Genomic DNA, 15,716 nt, shown 5'->3' with positions numbered 1-15,716 from the left:
GGGGGGCAGAAGCAAGGTAACACAAGAACTTTAGAATGTACAGTATGTGAGATAGAAAACAGAGAGGGGGGAGGTATTGGTTCATGTGTGTATGCTGTAGAATGTGTGTGTGTGTGTGTGTGTGTGTGTGTGTGTGTACCTTCTGTGTGAGGCGTAGTTGCCAGTGATATGTCCCGAACCATCGCACCCTGGTGTCGGGCACCTGGGGCAGAAAACACAAAAAGGGCTCAGGGCCTACAGCAAAGGCGCAGTGCTGTAACTGTTTCCAATGAGCAGAACTGTTAAGATTCAATAAATCTATTACAGTAATGAAGCTATGTCTTTAGTAGAGCTGCAACAGGTGGCTCCAGGATTATCAAAAGTCTGTCTCTTCTTAGTTCCTACTGAAGATAGAATCTTTAAAACTCATGAAAATATAGTTTTAGTTCAAAAACAGACTAAATTACAGTGGTTTCAGCATGAGTGCAATGCATGATGATACATATTGCTTGGTTAGTGACTGATTGGTTGTACATTACTTTTTTTGATGCATTATGGGATACTATGAGTCAACTATGGGTATAATAAGTCTCACTATACATTCAGACAGCAATACAAAATCAAAAACTCCCTATATAGTGCACTATATATCGGGAGTAGTGAGCAATTTCAGGCACAGCCAGTGTGTGTGTTTTCATAGCAACAAAGAAACATGTCACCCAGTGTGACACTGTGGCTCAATGACGTGTTTTTAATAGTTTTTAGGCAACAATGGAGCTCTATGGCACAGAGGGATAAGATATATCAGGCTTTGGATACACACACAATGCTTATTAGTAAGATCAATTAATTATTGGTTTTAGTCTTTTTAATGGGTTTTGTTGACAATAAGCAAATATAAAATATAATCAGTCTGTTTTTAATTGTTTTTCTAAATAGATCTTGAGTTCCATGAATCCACATAAGAGCAGCCTATAGTTTCTATCCATACAGAGCTTTTCCTGACTTATATCAACTAACTCTGACAAGGTTGACCTCGCGCTAGGCAGAAATGAGCAAGACACACAGATCATACATATGAGTGAGTCATCTCACGTCTTACTTGAGCTCTTGTGCGTTGTTGGCCAGCATACTTCGAATGCTTTTATCAGCTAAAGGGCAACCTGAGAGGCTGAAAAATACACCAGTGCAACATTAGTTTCACCAGAGTGACAACACACCCCAACCACTGTAACACAAAGCAGTCTCTCAGCACCCGCACTCATATCTACACATACTGCACAAACACATGCGTACGTAAAACATCAATCAGAAAATGCAAAAAAAAAAAAAAAAAAAAAAAAAAAAAAAAGCCATGATGCAAGTGCAGGGAGCTGATTAGAAAACATTAACCCTCTGAGTATTTAAATTCTTATGTAACAAGCATGCCGTGCTCTGCGCTGTGTGCAGACAGGACTGAGTGGATAGAAAATGTGACTAGAGGAGCGTGTTCAGGGGGGAATCTCCTGCACACGCAGCCATGTCAGCCTCCACACTCAGTCCTTGCAGATTCATCTCACACTGTAACAGACAGCAATTCTGCTTAAGTCCTCTCGCTCTGAACAGTAAAATGCTTAGTCTGCATTGCACTATTAGAAGGGGCCTGGAGGACCGAATAACATCAGCTTAGAGAGCTTTACACACAACCCATTGAGGGGTAATTTCATCCCAGGGTTAAAAATGAGCATGTATCCAATCTTTAATTAATTTAGTCTTCTGTTTTTTGATAGCTTTGTTTCAGGATTTCAAAGCTGCCAATAGTCAAAGGGCTAACGAATAAGAGAGATAGAGACATTCTGCCTACAGGTGTCTGACAGCATAGTCGAGGTAAGCTGAAAACAATAAAGAGAAATAGACTTAGAATCCACCAGGAGAAAAGGAAGTCACACCTTCGATGTGAGGCGAAATTGCTCGTCAAGTGACCACTTCCATCACACCCCGGTGTGGGACATCTGCCACCGGAAAAATAGACAGATTTATAAGCCCAAAGGGAAGGAAAGGAAAACGTGAAAATTAGAGAAAAAGGGGGGGTTGTCTCTGATTTTTTATTTTTTATTTTTTTGGTTTTCATTGTTTCCAGTTTAGCTTCACTGTCTGTGATTAATATCGTGGTTCCTGAGATCAGCTACACTTGATACAGCACGATACTGACAACTAGTGTTGTGTCTGATAAAGATAAAGCATCAAAAGAAGGAAACTACAATAAAGGCATCAGTAGAAGCTACCAGATCTAAGATCAGTGTGGACAAATGGATAAAGCTGTTAAATTAAAAAAAAAAGGAATATAAATAAATAAAAGAGTCATATAGCAAGCCACTGCCAGCAGCACAGGATGGGGGGAGGAGGAGAAAGAGAGGTGGTTGTCTGATGTTTTAACTGGTGCACAAAGAAGGATGAAAACAAAAAAAGAAAAATAAGATGGGGGGGGGGGCCAGAGCATGAGTAGGGTCAGGTGGGATGTTGGGAAGAGTAGGAGGGCTCTTACGTTATCAGGTCCTTCTTACTCTCCTTGCACTGGATATACTTGGGCTTGGGGCTGGGCATGTTCACATCTGTGGTGTAGGAGCGGTCCTCCAGCAGGTCGTGGAACGGATCCAGGTCGTCCGGCTGAGGTAAGGGGGAGAAGAGAGGGAAGAGGGGACGAGGAAGTGAACGGGGAGGAGGAAGACAAAGAGGGAAAGGGGGAGAGAGAGAGAGAGAGAGAGAGGGAGAGAGAGAGAGAGAGAGAGAGAGATGTCACGCCATCATTATATATTTCTTAAGAAATCGTGCTTTCAACACTGTGGAAGTTGGAATGCATTTTATTATCTGCCACATGATGAAAACTCAGATTTCTAGAGTTTCTTTTTCCCTCACCCGCCTTAACTCTTTGTCTGTTTTCTCCAGACACACACACACACACGCGCACACACACACACACACACACACACACTACATCCACACCTGTAAGTCCGTTGAGCCTTGTCAATTTGAATGCTAATGGTTGAGCCTGTGTGACTATTGAGCCTCACCTGTCAATCTCACAGAGGTAGAAAACAGAATCCCTGAGAGGAAATAATGACTCAGTGCCAAATGAAGAGTATGTGTGTGTGTGTGTGTGTGTGTGTTTGTGTGTGTGTGTGTGTGTGTGTGTGTGTGTGTGTGTGTTTGCGGGCTCACTCATGGGTATGTACATGTTCACACAGCATTCTTGTGTGTGTGTGAGAGAGTACAGAACATTCAGGGAGTCGGCTGGCTGTATTAGTGTAATGCACCGGTCGGTCACTAGATGGCACTGCGGTGCAGTGTCAGACCGCTGCCGCCTGTGTTGGTGTGGGGCTGTGCTTTGTCTGCAGTGAACACAGCCAGGGCACACTGGCTGTTGATGCAAATCCTCTTTCCTTTCTTCCATGCTTGCAGTGTATATACAGTAATGCCCATAAAGAGACAGGCCCAGATACAGCCCAAATTATCCAGCGCTCAAGCTGTCTCGGAGTGTGTGATGCTGGGTCAGCCAGTGAGCTCCTCCAATTAAAGGGAGCGTTAGCCTGAGAGGCAGGCGGGAAGGAGAACGACACATGCATACATACAGAGATGCAGAGCAAAAGTAGGCTAGAGATGAAACTCACAGATACACGCAGACACACTCCCAAAGAGACATGGGTACAGACATGCACATGCTCATATGAATATTCACATCTCTCACACATACACACGCGCACACACACACACACACACACACACACACACACACACACACACACACACACACACACATACACATACACACACACAAACAGAGGCACATGTACTGTACATGCAAGCGCCTCCACACACTGACAGGCGCACCCAGCAGTGCTGCATTGATTTCCAGCAGTTCTTTGATGAGATGAGCCATTTCGATTCCCTCCCAAGGTGCTACTTTGCATAATTCATTTTGGAGAAGAGCGAAATGTAAAAACAGAAAGCCAGCATGCAGGGAGCATGATACAAACAGAGCAGATACCTCTGTGCATGGCAATGCTGACATCAATTAACATGCAGATTCATTAGGTTTCCCTCAAAAATCCCTAATATGACTTTCTAATGATTCCAAATATGTAACAGTGAGTCAGACGGGGAGGTAAGAAAACCTAGAAGAGAATCAGATGGCAAGGCAAATGTTTGACTTGGAGGCACCGTGTTGAATCAGTGGTTTGGAGGGAGATAATTTGGGCTGAGACACAGGGAACAGACAGAATAAACGGCGCATGCCAACTGCACGGCTTCAAAAGCCGCAAACTATCATACAGTTATCACCTATCAGTCATTTGTCTGTCTCTTCATCGCTTGAACGTATGATCAAAAATCAAATATTTGCATGAATAAAAATGATGACACAATGTGGAATTTATCCGGCCACAACCAGACATTAGCAGTCAGACGTATTAACAACACTGTCCTCGTTTATTTCCCCCTTTACCTCTTTCTCGTCCTCATCTATGTGTTTGATCTTGGTGTAGTCTACTGGCAGGTCCCAGCAGTCAGCGGCATCCCCCATGCCGTAGCAGCGGGAGCCCAGCAGGGCAGCTTGCCTCTGGGGGGACATGGGCTCTAGAGGGGTGAGCACAGAGTCCCCTCCTCCTCCTCCACCACCACCACCTCCACCACCACCGCTGCACAGACGCTTGCTCATACTCAGGTCCAACGTACCGTTCTCATCAACATCTAGACCGGGACTCTGGAAGGTGCATGTAAGATATGGTGTTTGTGCGTGTGCATGTGTGTGTGTGTGTGTGAGGAGTAAAAGGTTAGGTCAGTGTATGTGGAGGAGATGTGTGTGTGTGTGCATGCGTGTGTGTGTGTGCATGTTGAGTTTTCAGTCAGATGATTATGAGAGGAGGGTAAAATGATGCGCAGGACATGAGGAGGCAGGGATGGAGAGAAAGGGATAAAAGAGAGAGAGAGTTTCTGATTAAATAACAGGCAAACATATTCATATTCTGGGATCAGAGCTGGGCAAAACAGTGTGTGAATACACGATGAATACTAAAGACGGACATGAAAAGTGCTTGAACTTTTGAACTTGTCAGATGTCTGGAAAGATGGATGAAGAAACACTCGCAGTTCAAATATCTGAAACAATATTCCAATTTTATTTTTTGCCCAATTCTGTCCAGCACGAAACATGAGACACTTGCAGTGTACAGTAACAGCGTAGCGTGACACTCATAAGAGGGTCAAAAGAAGAAGAGGTCATCAGTGCTCCAGGACGAGCGCATCCCTCTGCGAATCCCTCCTTCCCTCTTTCTTTCTCTCTCTGTCTCTCTCTTTCCTTCCATCCCACTGTAGTCTGTAATATGCAGTCGGAGGGATGTGCGTGCGTGCGTATGTGTACGTGTGTGTGTGTGTGTGTGTGTGTGTGTGAGCCTAATGCGAGTGGACATCACAGGGGGGGCAGGGGCTGAGGGTGAGGGTGAGGGTGAGGGTGAGGGGTGGGGTTGAGAGCAGTGATGAGCAGCAGTGGCTGGAGCTCTGCTGCTGCGAACCCAAAACACAGAGGCCGAACTGTACTGTGCGCCAGAGCAAAGTGGGTCACATCCACTAAGACTGACTGCCCACTGAAAAGCATTGCCTTTATCTCCATGTGCATGTTTGCATCTATACATTTGCACATGCATTTCTTTTCTTTAATCTGACTGTACGTATCAAAAGGGCCATTAACCCTCAGGGATTATGTTTTGGTTGGTATGTGCATTTGTTTATGCCCCCGCTCTCATTAATACCCCTCTCTCTTTTCTCATCTACACTCTCCTCCTCTTCCTCCTCCTCCTCCTCCTCGCTCCCTTTCATGAGTAGGGATGCCTGCTCTAATGCTTATTCTAGCCGACAGTGTCCCTGGGGGTGGATTCTCCTGGTGTCTGAAGCCAAAAACCTCTGTGACGCACGTTGACTCAAACGCACGGGGTGACAGAGGTGATAGGGCAACGAATGCTGCAAGAACCGAGGCTGAACCCAGGACTTCAAAATAGTAATAGAAATAAAAAATAGAAAGTAAAACATTATAACTGCTTGGTCATTAGTCCGTGGAGGAAAATAACTCACTGTAGAACTAAAAGTGCTACAAAAAAAACTTGGGAATCAAGCCAGACAGACAAACATGGAGATAATGGCCTGCTAAACACAATGCCTGTTCATTATAAGGGCTCAACAAGCACAATGCAATCTGAGCTTTTACCTGTCTACAAATATCCACGATGTATGTGTATGCTTCTACACACAGAGAGACAGGGGTATCGTTTTTTGTACCCAAAAGTACATTTTTCAGAAAAATACCCTGTAAGGTGCTGAATTGCTCCTCAGGGTGATAACTGTGGACCTTTGTTTAATTTTAAAAGCTGACAGCAAAAGGTACATAATTGTAATTTTGACAAGATGGAGGTTCAGGCAGAGGATGCTGCAAATCAGTGATTGCAAAATCTTGATTTAGTGATTTTTTTCAGTGATTAGAGGACGGCTCCTTAGGTCTTACGCTTCAGCTTAATGTTGCAAAGCTGCTCTTTGTCATGTGCTGAAACAAATCAGTTCTATCAGAACAATACATTGAAGTGCAAAATGAAAATTGATTCATTTACATTTGAAATGTAGATTTTCTTTTTTTTTTTTTTTTTAAGGTGTAGACTAATTGTCTGTTTTTAAAAATGAATGTTGGTCAATAACTGTAAGTGATTTTGTCTCTGAATGTAGGAGGATGTTTTTGCCTCATAAAGGTGCAAAATGAGACGTCGCTCAAGGTGCCAGTTCTGGGACGCCTCGGTGGCTCACCTGGTAGAGCGCACGTCACATGGGTTTAGTCCTAACTGAGCCGGCCATGGGTTCGAGTCCGACCCGCAGCCATGTCATTCCCTCTCTCTCCCTGACCTTCCTGTCTCTCTCTCTCTCTCTCTCACTGCACCTATCAAAATAAAGGCAAAAATGCCAATAAAAACAAACTTTAATTTAATTTTTGTACCAGCATATAAAAGGTACATTTTTGTCAGAAGAAAGGTTCTATTAGAGGTACAGGCAAGAAGGTACAAAAATGTACCAATGTTCAAAGGTACAGTGCTGTACGCTGCTAGGGTGCAAGCTGGAGCGACAAAGCCTTTGCACCTCCATTCCTGTACTTTCATTTCTTAGTGTGTATCACTCACTACTAAAACCCCACTACAAGTAGAAGAAGAAAAGGACTGTAAGAGCAATAGAAGCAGTCTGTGTTATGTAAAGGTCAAGTCGCAGAGGAGGCGATCCAATGGCGCGCACTGACTGTGCGTGTTGCCGTGACTCGTCTTGTCGCCGTGAATATGCTCAGCGGACTGCCCTCTCCTTGTCAGCCATTGTGTTGTATGTCACTGTCCAATTAACGCGACCCACCCCTTCATATCGAATTAACGAGAGATGATATGTGAAGGACGCGCCCCACCTCCTTCATCTGAGGCCACCCCTTCCTCGCTCTGACCCCGCAGTAACCCCTGACCTCTGTTGCCATGACGATGCTGGAAGTAAGAGGGCCAGAGCGTGAGAGGTCACTTGCTAATTCGCACCACATTACTTCTGCCCACCTACTCCAGGTCTTAAAATAAAAGCAGCATCATGCCCTGTCCTCCTCTCTGGCCTTTCCTGTGCTCATGTCTCACTCTTCCCTCTCTTGGCTCTCCCTCCTCCCTCCTCTTCATGTATTGTTGTTTCCCACTTCTCAAACATTCATGGATGCCTGTTTATATTTTCGAGTGCAGTTAGATAGTATGCTGACACCAGGATTATCTTAATTTGGCTAAATGTTGGGATGTCCTTGGAGTCATTCCCAGCTTTGCACAGGGGTGTGTCCCTTTGCAAAGCCCCTGTAAAGCTGAGGGTTTAAATCCTGTTGTTAGCCTACTGTCAAAATCATTTCTAAAAGTACAAATAATTTCCTAGTTTTAATACTATCCTTTAAATGTCATATCACGCTATAACTACTGGAAGAGGCATTTGAAATACATGGAAGCTTACTGCTGCTAACGTGACAAAAAAATCAGCTTATAATAATATATAATATATATAATATAATAATTTTTTTTTCTTGTTATTACAAGAAAGCAATTTATTCAGTTTTTACAAGAAACTTTTCTTTCACTTTAATGAAATATACTCCAGCTTTATATAGTTTATATAAAGTTTATATATAGCTTTGTATATATTAAGCAATGAGCTGGTACACTGCAGCTGTTAATTAGTAATATTACATCATTTTGTTAAAGGTCCCATATAGTCTAAAGGTACATGTCCATGTGTTGTTTGATTATAAAGCAGGTCTAGGTTCTATATTAATACTGTGAAAGTATCAAAGTGCTCAGTCCACAGAGAAATGCACACAGCCTGTATTCAGAAACTGAGCCTTAAAACCAGCTGTCAGGACTTTGTGATGTCACAAGGAAACAGTCAACACACTTAGATATGCCCCAAGCCCCGCCCACCTGGACCCAATGTCCAACCTTGCAGGATTTGGTTTCTCTGTTTTCCTGAAATCTTCTATATTTTTATTGGATCACTCAGAAAACAGTTGGCCAATCAGAAGAGAGGCTCAGAGCCTCCTCTCTTCTGATTGGCTCACTGACCTGTTGTTACTACAGCTCCAGAGAGAAGCCTGAGAGAGGAGATGTAAAACTACACTGAGATGGTTTTTGATTTTTAATACTACAAATATATCTTCTTATGTATCAACACTTAAAATAAAACACAGGAGAAGAGGAAAATATGGGACCTTTAAATTTGTCATGTATCTGAGTTTTCCATATGACGCAAGACAGAATTTACTAAAATCTGCCAGTAAAGCCCCAATACAAAAACAACTTGAGAAACATAAAAGCAAACATAATTGTGATTCATTAGCTATTTCAAATAAGTTTTAGGTCCCTGGATGTTGGGGTGGTACATGTACCTGCCTGGAAGGTAGAAACAGATGAAAGTATGCTACAGTATGCTATGCTTTGAATATAATTCTTTTAATGTTAAGTGTATTCATGATTAATTTATGTAAAAACACAGGCATAGTCCTTCAAATAATATGTTTCCCCAGCTTTGAGTGGAGCTCGAGTGGTTCCCAACCTGAGAGTCCGCACCCCTCTGAGAGGTAACAAGATAATTTCGAGGGGTCACAAGATAATTAGTGACAGGAGAGAAGAAAAATATTGTTCTGCTAATCAAATTTAGATTTTTTTCCTCTTATTGTTCCATATATTTGCTTATTTATTATAATAACACTGTGGTTGCACTGCTTCATGGCAGCGCTGCCACAGTAGGCTAATCTCACTGGTCAACACACTGTGCACTCAAAAACATAACTTATCGCTTGGTACAAAAAGGGATTCCCCTGAAACTGAATTTCTCTTTAACTGCTTTTCCAATTTCCATTTTTCTAACTATCAAGCAGCATTTCACTTAAAGACATTAAATACATACAATTCACTTCAGTCCTTTAGTTGACCCAGCTACCAATAAATTCAATGACTAGACTGAGAGGCAGAGAAACAAGCAGAAAGTCAGACTGAGAAAAAACAAGGAGGTGAGAATAAATGTACGAATGTGTGTGTGTGTGAGTGTGAGTGTGTGAAGTTTCATTCAGACACAGAACAGAACAGTGTGCGCCACGAGGTGAGGTGTTGAGATGAAAGAAGAAGAAAAGAAACTTGATCTGAAAGTCTGATCTGAAATCTGAAGGCTCCCGTCTTCCCATCCTGCCCTGAGAGCATCCTGCCCTGAGAGCATCCTGCCCGTCTGGCCCCGGAGAAGGACACACAAGAAAATGAGATAGGACCAGGGAAGGAGCTGGACCGCTTCAGGCATCTGTAGCCACCACCTTTTGTTTTGGAAGTATGTTGCTTTTGGCTTTTTTCCTTTCCTCCTATTTCCCTACACTCTCCCTTCTTTTTCTATAACTCTTCTCTTTTCTTCTCTTCTCTTCTTTCCTCTCCTCTCCTTTCCTCTGGCGCTGTGACATTTAGAAACCTCTCACCAAAAAGGCTTTCTTTGCTCTCTTTCTTTATTTTCAATTCTATCACCTTGGCTCTCATTCTCTGGCAGTCTCCGCTGTCAACATTAGCATTAAGCCAGCATTAGCTCTCTGCTGTGCGCTCTCTTTCTGGCCCCCATTTTCCAGCTCAGCATCTGGGTGCAGATAATACAGGAACACCGTCACCTTATCGCCTCAGAAATGACACACTGGGCTCACGCCGTGTCAAACGGCGCTTCGTCCTATCTGATCCCCAGACAGAAAATAAAAAACTGCCCTGCTGAGCCCTGAGTGTAAGACACAGCCTTGGATCTTTAATGGAATGTGTGTGTGCGAGTGTGTGTGTGTGTGTCTGAAATCTCCCTATCTTTGTCAGTGTTCACTGCCAGCATCAGTATAATGAAGGAAGCACAGATATAATCTGTCGGCGTGTTTTTTTTTTGTAACTACAGCAGGAGGAAAAGTCTGCAGTGAATACTGAGCGTGAGGCAACTGAAACCAGATGATCTCATTTAACTGACAAAATACATCATCATACGTCATCACAGTCTGGCCTCCTACCTGCGAGCACAGGTCCTGGGGCTTCCCCGCCATGCCGTGGGGCATCTCCCTGCAGCGCGTGGACAGGTTGAGGATGGCCGTGGCCGCCATGTGGGCGGCCTCCATGTCGTGACTGTAGTCGAAGCTGCTCTTGCTGCAGGTGCTGCTGGCGCTGCTGCCCCCGCCCCCGCCGCCTCGTCCCGCGCCCCCTCCTCCACCTCCACAGCTCAGGCTGCTGCTGCTGCTGCTGGGAGCGTAGGTGCTGGTGGTGCTGCTGGCCGAGCTGGAGTTCTTGCAGTAACGTTTCGCTGTGGGACAAATCAAGGAATTTAAATGCACATGTAACATGATTTAGAACGTGGACGTAGCTAAAGGTGAGTAAATTCAGGTTAGGTAGGTTGACCCTCGTGTTTAAAGTTAGACCCTGCAATCCTGTCATAGACCGTACAGCTTTGACTAATGTATGAAGATTTTCCTTGCCAAACTTTTCTAGTTCTTAGATACTTAAAACAAACAAACAAAAGATTTATGTTCCATTAGATTTGGTATCTTAAAGGACCAAAAAATAATCTGCCACAAAATATTCTTGTGACCCTGTTATGTGTTAGAAAAAGTTTTATGCTCATTGAAATCTTCTGAAAATCTTGATTGTACACTTATTATCTTCAACATCAATTCTAAGCAACAAGTCCTCCAATCCATACGAGCACGTCGGCCGTTTGTTCCTACCCTCAAATACGACCCAGAGGAGCGTTTCCTAATATAGCACCACTACCGGCGGCATGCGTTACGGACCACGGTTGTCATGGTTACCATAATAAACACATCTGTACCAAGAACGGCGTACCAAACGTTGACGTGATTGCTATAGTAACAGCAATTGATTGGTTAGGTTTAGGAAAAGATCCTGATTTGGGTTAAGATAGCTACTTCCTATCCATCCACCACAACCTCCTCCTGACGCGGACTTTGTCTTTCTTTATTCTACGTCACCGCACTTTTCCCTTTGCTCCCGTCGTAATTACTACGACCACTAGATGTCGCCTAGCAACAAAACGTAACTATGGGTCGTAATAAGCTGCTGAACAAACGAGCCGTCTGCTCGTTTTTCTCAGGGAGGACAGTCTCATTGAAAGACTACATCCAACATGGGAGAAATGAAAAAACAGGAATGTCATAGTAGTGGTAATAAAATAGTACCGTCATATCCTTTCGGGGAGGTGTCCCGTTGCCCGTGAACTTTGGGTGCGATGGCCCGTTTCCCGTACACTTGGTGGCTGTTGCTGCCATCGAAGGCGCTGTAGTCGAAGCTGGTCTTGGAGTACTTCTCCAGCTCCTTGGCCAGGTTGGAGCGGGGCGTGCTGGTGGAAACATTGTTCTTGTAACCATACTGTGGATAGTCCAGTTGTTTGACAAAGCACATAGGCCTGGAAAATAAATGACGAGGGGGTGGAAGTTGGACCGAGGCACTCAACATTGCCCAGGGGAAAGAGAGGGAACTTGGAGGGGTTTGGATTAAAAAATAAAATGGGCAGATGCAAGGGAAGGGGGCAGACTGTTATGGTCAAACTCCAGGAGAGGAATATCAGGGGTGATGCTGGTGGATGGAGGGGTGACTTAAGGTGCAGGCGTCCCTTTTATACGGCTGTTTTTTCCTCTTTCTTTAAAAAAAAAAAAACACATCCTCCTACTAGAGTTTTTCATGCATAGTCAATAAAAAACTGAAAAAATTGAATTTTCACATCTTTTATTACTTTTGCATTCTTTTGATATGCCTTTATCATTTGATATGTGTTTATAGGGTTGACGGGCCTTAATCTAAGACCTGGAGAAATGAGATGTAAGATCCTGATGCTGTGATGTTCGGTTAGATATAAATATAAAATTTACAATTACTTAAGACTTTTCATCATAACATTTCATAACTATCAAAGAAAGTCTCAGTCAAAAAGCTCTGGCTGTGATAAATGTGGCCAATTTTGTTGAAATCTAATAAAGCGATTTGCCTTCAATAGTGAGCGGTGAAATGAAGACGCAGTCTCTTCAAAGTATTCTCAGGGGACAGGAGAACATAAACATGAAACAAAAAGGGGAGACTTAAAATCTCAATAGCGTTACTGAACGCAGGAGGGAAAAAAAACAAAACGTTCCAACATGTCTGAACAGCAGCTGTTCTATGTGAAAAGTATTAAAGTGTAAAGTTATTATTTTTGAATCCACATTCATTTGCCCTTTAAGTGACCAATTTACCACCCATTTCTCATTTAAGGTATACCTGAATTCCATAACACATGATGCAGGTAATAGTGTAGAGTGAATACTACCTTAAGACTCGGTCAGAGGCCTGGTTGGACTTGGGGCCGTCACAGCTCTGGTGCTTCTCCTGGGCTTTGGCCAGCTTCTCGGCTGCGGCGATGGGACATCCTGACAGACTGAAATGAGAAAGCAACTCAAGTCGCACGGTGGACTTCACATCTTAGACACACAAACACACATATTACACTGAATGCACACGTCGTTTAGGCTTGTCGGAGTGCCAAGCCGAGAAACAGCTCGCGCACATCTGTCTGTCTGTCGGCCGATCGATCGCAGCGTCTACAAGTCTGAAAATACCTGACTATAATTTAGTCTCTGCTTAAAATGCAAAAATCTTTTAATTTTTCATCACTTTTCGTACTTTAAATAACAACACAATTGGCAACAGCTTGCACGTTTCTGGTTGAGCAGCTTGAAATAATTCTCAGAATAGAGATTCCCATATGGACAAATGTGCATTTTTTGTGTGTATTCTGTAGCATCTTGTTTCCTTCAAACACATGGTGACAAGACACACACACACACACACACACAAGCACACAGAGCACACACTCATATACACTTGGGATCTACACCTACAGTGTGTTCCAACAGAAGTCAGAGCTGTAAGACTTCCTCATGACAACTAACTGACCAAATGTGACAAAAGGTTCATGCTGTTATCCTTAACCCCTATTATTCTCCATCCAGTCTGTCAACTGCACTGTGTCTGGCCACGGTGGAAAAATTATCCATGACAACGGCCTGAAGCCAAGAGTACCTGTCATCAGACGTGCATGAATGTGTGCAGGGATTGAGGAGAGTGTGTACCGGGTCGGGGAGTGTGAGGGAGTGTGTGAGTATACGGATGTTCATATCAGCTCTTTCTAGTAAAAGTGAAAGTTTACTGTGCGTGTCCATGTGTGTGTCTATTTTGCGGCGCGGCCGTGTCACTGAGCACAGCATGGAGGCATCGTGTTCCTCCCAGGTCTGCACCTCTCCTGTCACCCTGGCTGAGTGGCAGATAGGTGCTAATGGCTGCTGCTCTGCCCGACTCCCTGAGCATCTGCTCTGGGGTGACACTCCTCTTTCACTGTCACCTCACCCCGTCTGACAGCACCGGCAAGAGCGCCCTGCTATTTCGGTCTCTCCCTCCAAACCTGCACCTGATAGATGCCATTTTTCACCATGAGCTGATAAATGATTTATGCTGTGGAAGGTGTGAATTGCTGCATTCTAATCAGCCTCAGTTTAAACTATGGGGTTGCTAAACAGACGAATCCTCCCTTCTTATAAGAGAGACTGCAAGCATCCACACACAAAATAATAATGTGCTGGAAAAACAAAAAAGAATATGTTTAACAATAATTAAACAAGTAGATGAGATGGAAACATCAAAATGAAACAAGAACAATACCTCAAAAAGAAATCAAAAAAAATGAGCCAACTTCCATAGTAAAGAAAGGAGGGTGCAACATGGACAGTGCCAGCTTCATATAGGCAGGCTGTCACTTACCTTCTGTGGGAGTTTCTGTTGCTATTGACATGGCCGCGTCCCGTGCAGCCAGGCGTAGGACACTTAAGAACATTCTCATACATTGCCACAACTTCATTCAGACAGGAGATAGGAGTGAAAGACAGGGAAGGTTAGGAGCCCCCTTTACAATCAAGCATGAGCTCTATTAGTATGTGAGGAGCTTGGCATTATAAACATCATTAAGAAATGAGCCTGTGTGAACCCAAATGACCTCTTCTTCATTTTAATGAACACTAGTTTGAAAGGGCAGGCAAGGTTTCCCACCATATTGCTTCCACTTATCCGGCCCTTTCAAATTAGTATTCATGGAGTGGCGACAGTCATGAATAAAAAGATGTCATTTAAGTTTAACAGGACAAAGCCAGCAAGAGACAGAGATGGAGGGAAATTTTGGGCATGCAGAGAGCGGCGCAACCAACAGCTAGCAATCATGCAAAACACAAGCCTTGAAATCAATGGAAGAAGCAGACAGATGGAATACAGCTTCTTGATAGAGCGCGCTTTGTTATCGTCCGCACGTTGTTAGGGTAGTGAGTGCAGTCTTCAATACCATTTACCATTAAAACAGTCCATAACTGTCTCAGATCCCCTCGGCAACCCACCAATTAGATTAATGATCTATGGATGTCCGAGAGGAGCTGCTGGAGCGCTGCAGGCGGGGGCGCGGGGAAGGGTCGTCTCGACACCGGTGGAATGCCGGGCCAAACCCCACCGGCATCAGCTTCATCATTATCACCCCCTTAAACTTTAACCCCTCATCATCCTCCTTCCCTTACATACTAATTGGTATTCGGTGCAGGTAATTGGACAAAGCCTGCCACCTCAACATGCCACTAGCCAATACATTATGCATATCCCACTTCTGCCGTGGCCTCTGCATAGAGACAGACAGAATGGCAACAAATTAAAGCAGTGGGCCTGATTCAGAGGGCACCCATAGAACTACAGGGATTAACTACAGCGGAATAGTACAAGGAAGCAAGCGGGAGGAAATGTAGTTTGCCGCTCTAAAGACAACGCGAAGACACCGGGATTCAATATTTTTCATATTTTACAGAAAAAGAGCAACAATGAGCCAACAGGAATGGCAATTGATGAATTTAAGATACAATTTAATCATCATTTTTTTTTACATTTCCCAAGGAAGAGTCTGGCCACACTGTGTGATTTCCCAATTAAATGAAGCCATTAATAATACATTGTCCATTCAGGCCAGCAAATGTGTTAATAGGGGGAGAGAGACTCGCCTGTAGCTGAGTCTGCCCTGCAGGCAGTCCCATGTCTGACTTGTACTCATCTCTACCTTTAAAAGGGGCCATAAGAATGTTGACAGAAACA

The 15,716-nt window shown here is 43.8% G+C and overlaps 1 protein-coding gene across 2 annotated transcripts in view; it reads right to left on the bottom strand.

Annotated features, from left to right (window-relative positions):
• The window catches only part of myt1lb (myelin transcription factor 1-like, b), a 101,173-nt gene that overhangs the window by 11,980 nt on the left and 73,477 nt on the right, over positions 1 to 15,716 (bottom strand). Inside the window, exons 8-16 of one of the 2 annotated variants that reach the window (XM_087170558.1) lie at positions 14,358 to 14,448; positions 12,871 to 12,978; positions 11,747 to 11,973; positions 10,568 to 10,854; positions 4,460 to 4,717; positions 2,504 to 2,625; positions 1,908 to 1,970; positions 1,082 to 1,150; positions 140 to 202 (exon numbers count right to left, since the gene is read on the bottom strand). In XM_087170558.1, coding sequence (XP_087026684.1) covers positions 140 to 202; positions 1,082 to 1,150; positions 1,908 to 1,970; positions 2,504 to 2,625; positions 4,460 to 4,717; positions 10,568 to 10,854; positions 11,747 to 11,973; positions 12,871 to 12,978; positions 14,358 to 14,448 — 1,288 coding nt within the window. The remainder of the gene's footprint in view (positions 1 to 139; positions 203 to 1,081; positions 1,151 to 1,907; positions 1,971 to 2,503; positions 2,626 to 4,459; positions 4,718 to 10,567; positions 10,855 to 11,746; positions 11,974 to 12,870; positions 12,979 to 14,357; positions 14,449 to 15,716) is intronic. The other variant, XM_087170557.1, reaches the window with a different exon arrangement.

This window comes from Seriola lalandi, unplaced genomic scaffold (assembly GCF_002814215.2).
Source record: "Seriola lalandi dorsalis isolate HSWRI2012SDOR001 ecotype SW California unplaced genomic scaffold, Sedor1 jcf7180002054953, whole genome shotgun sequence".
In the NCBI taxonomy this organism is placed as follows: Eukaryota; Metazoa; Chordata; class Actinopteri; order Carangiformes; family Carangidae; genus Seriola; species Seriola lalandi.
The sequence above is the reverse complement of the archived record's forward strand: the minus strand, read 5'-3'. Positions and strand labels throughout refer to the sequence as shown.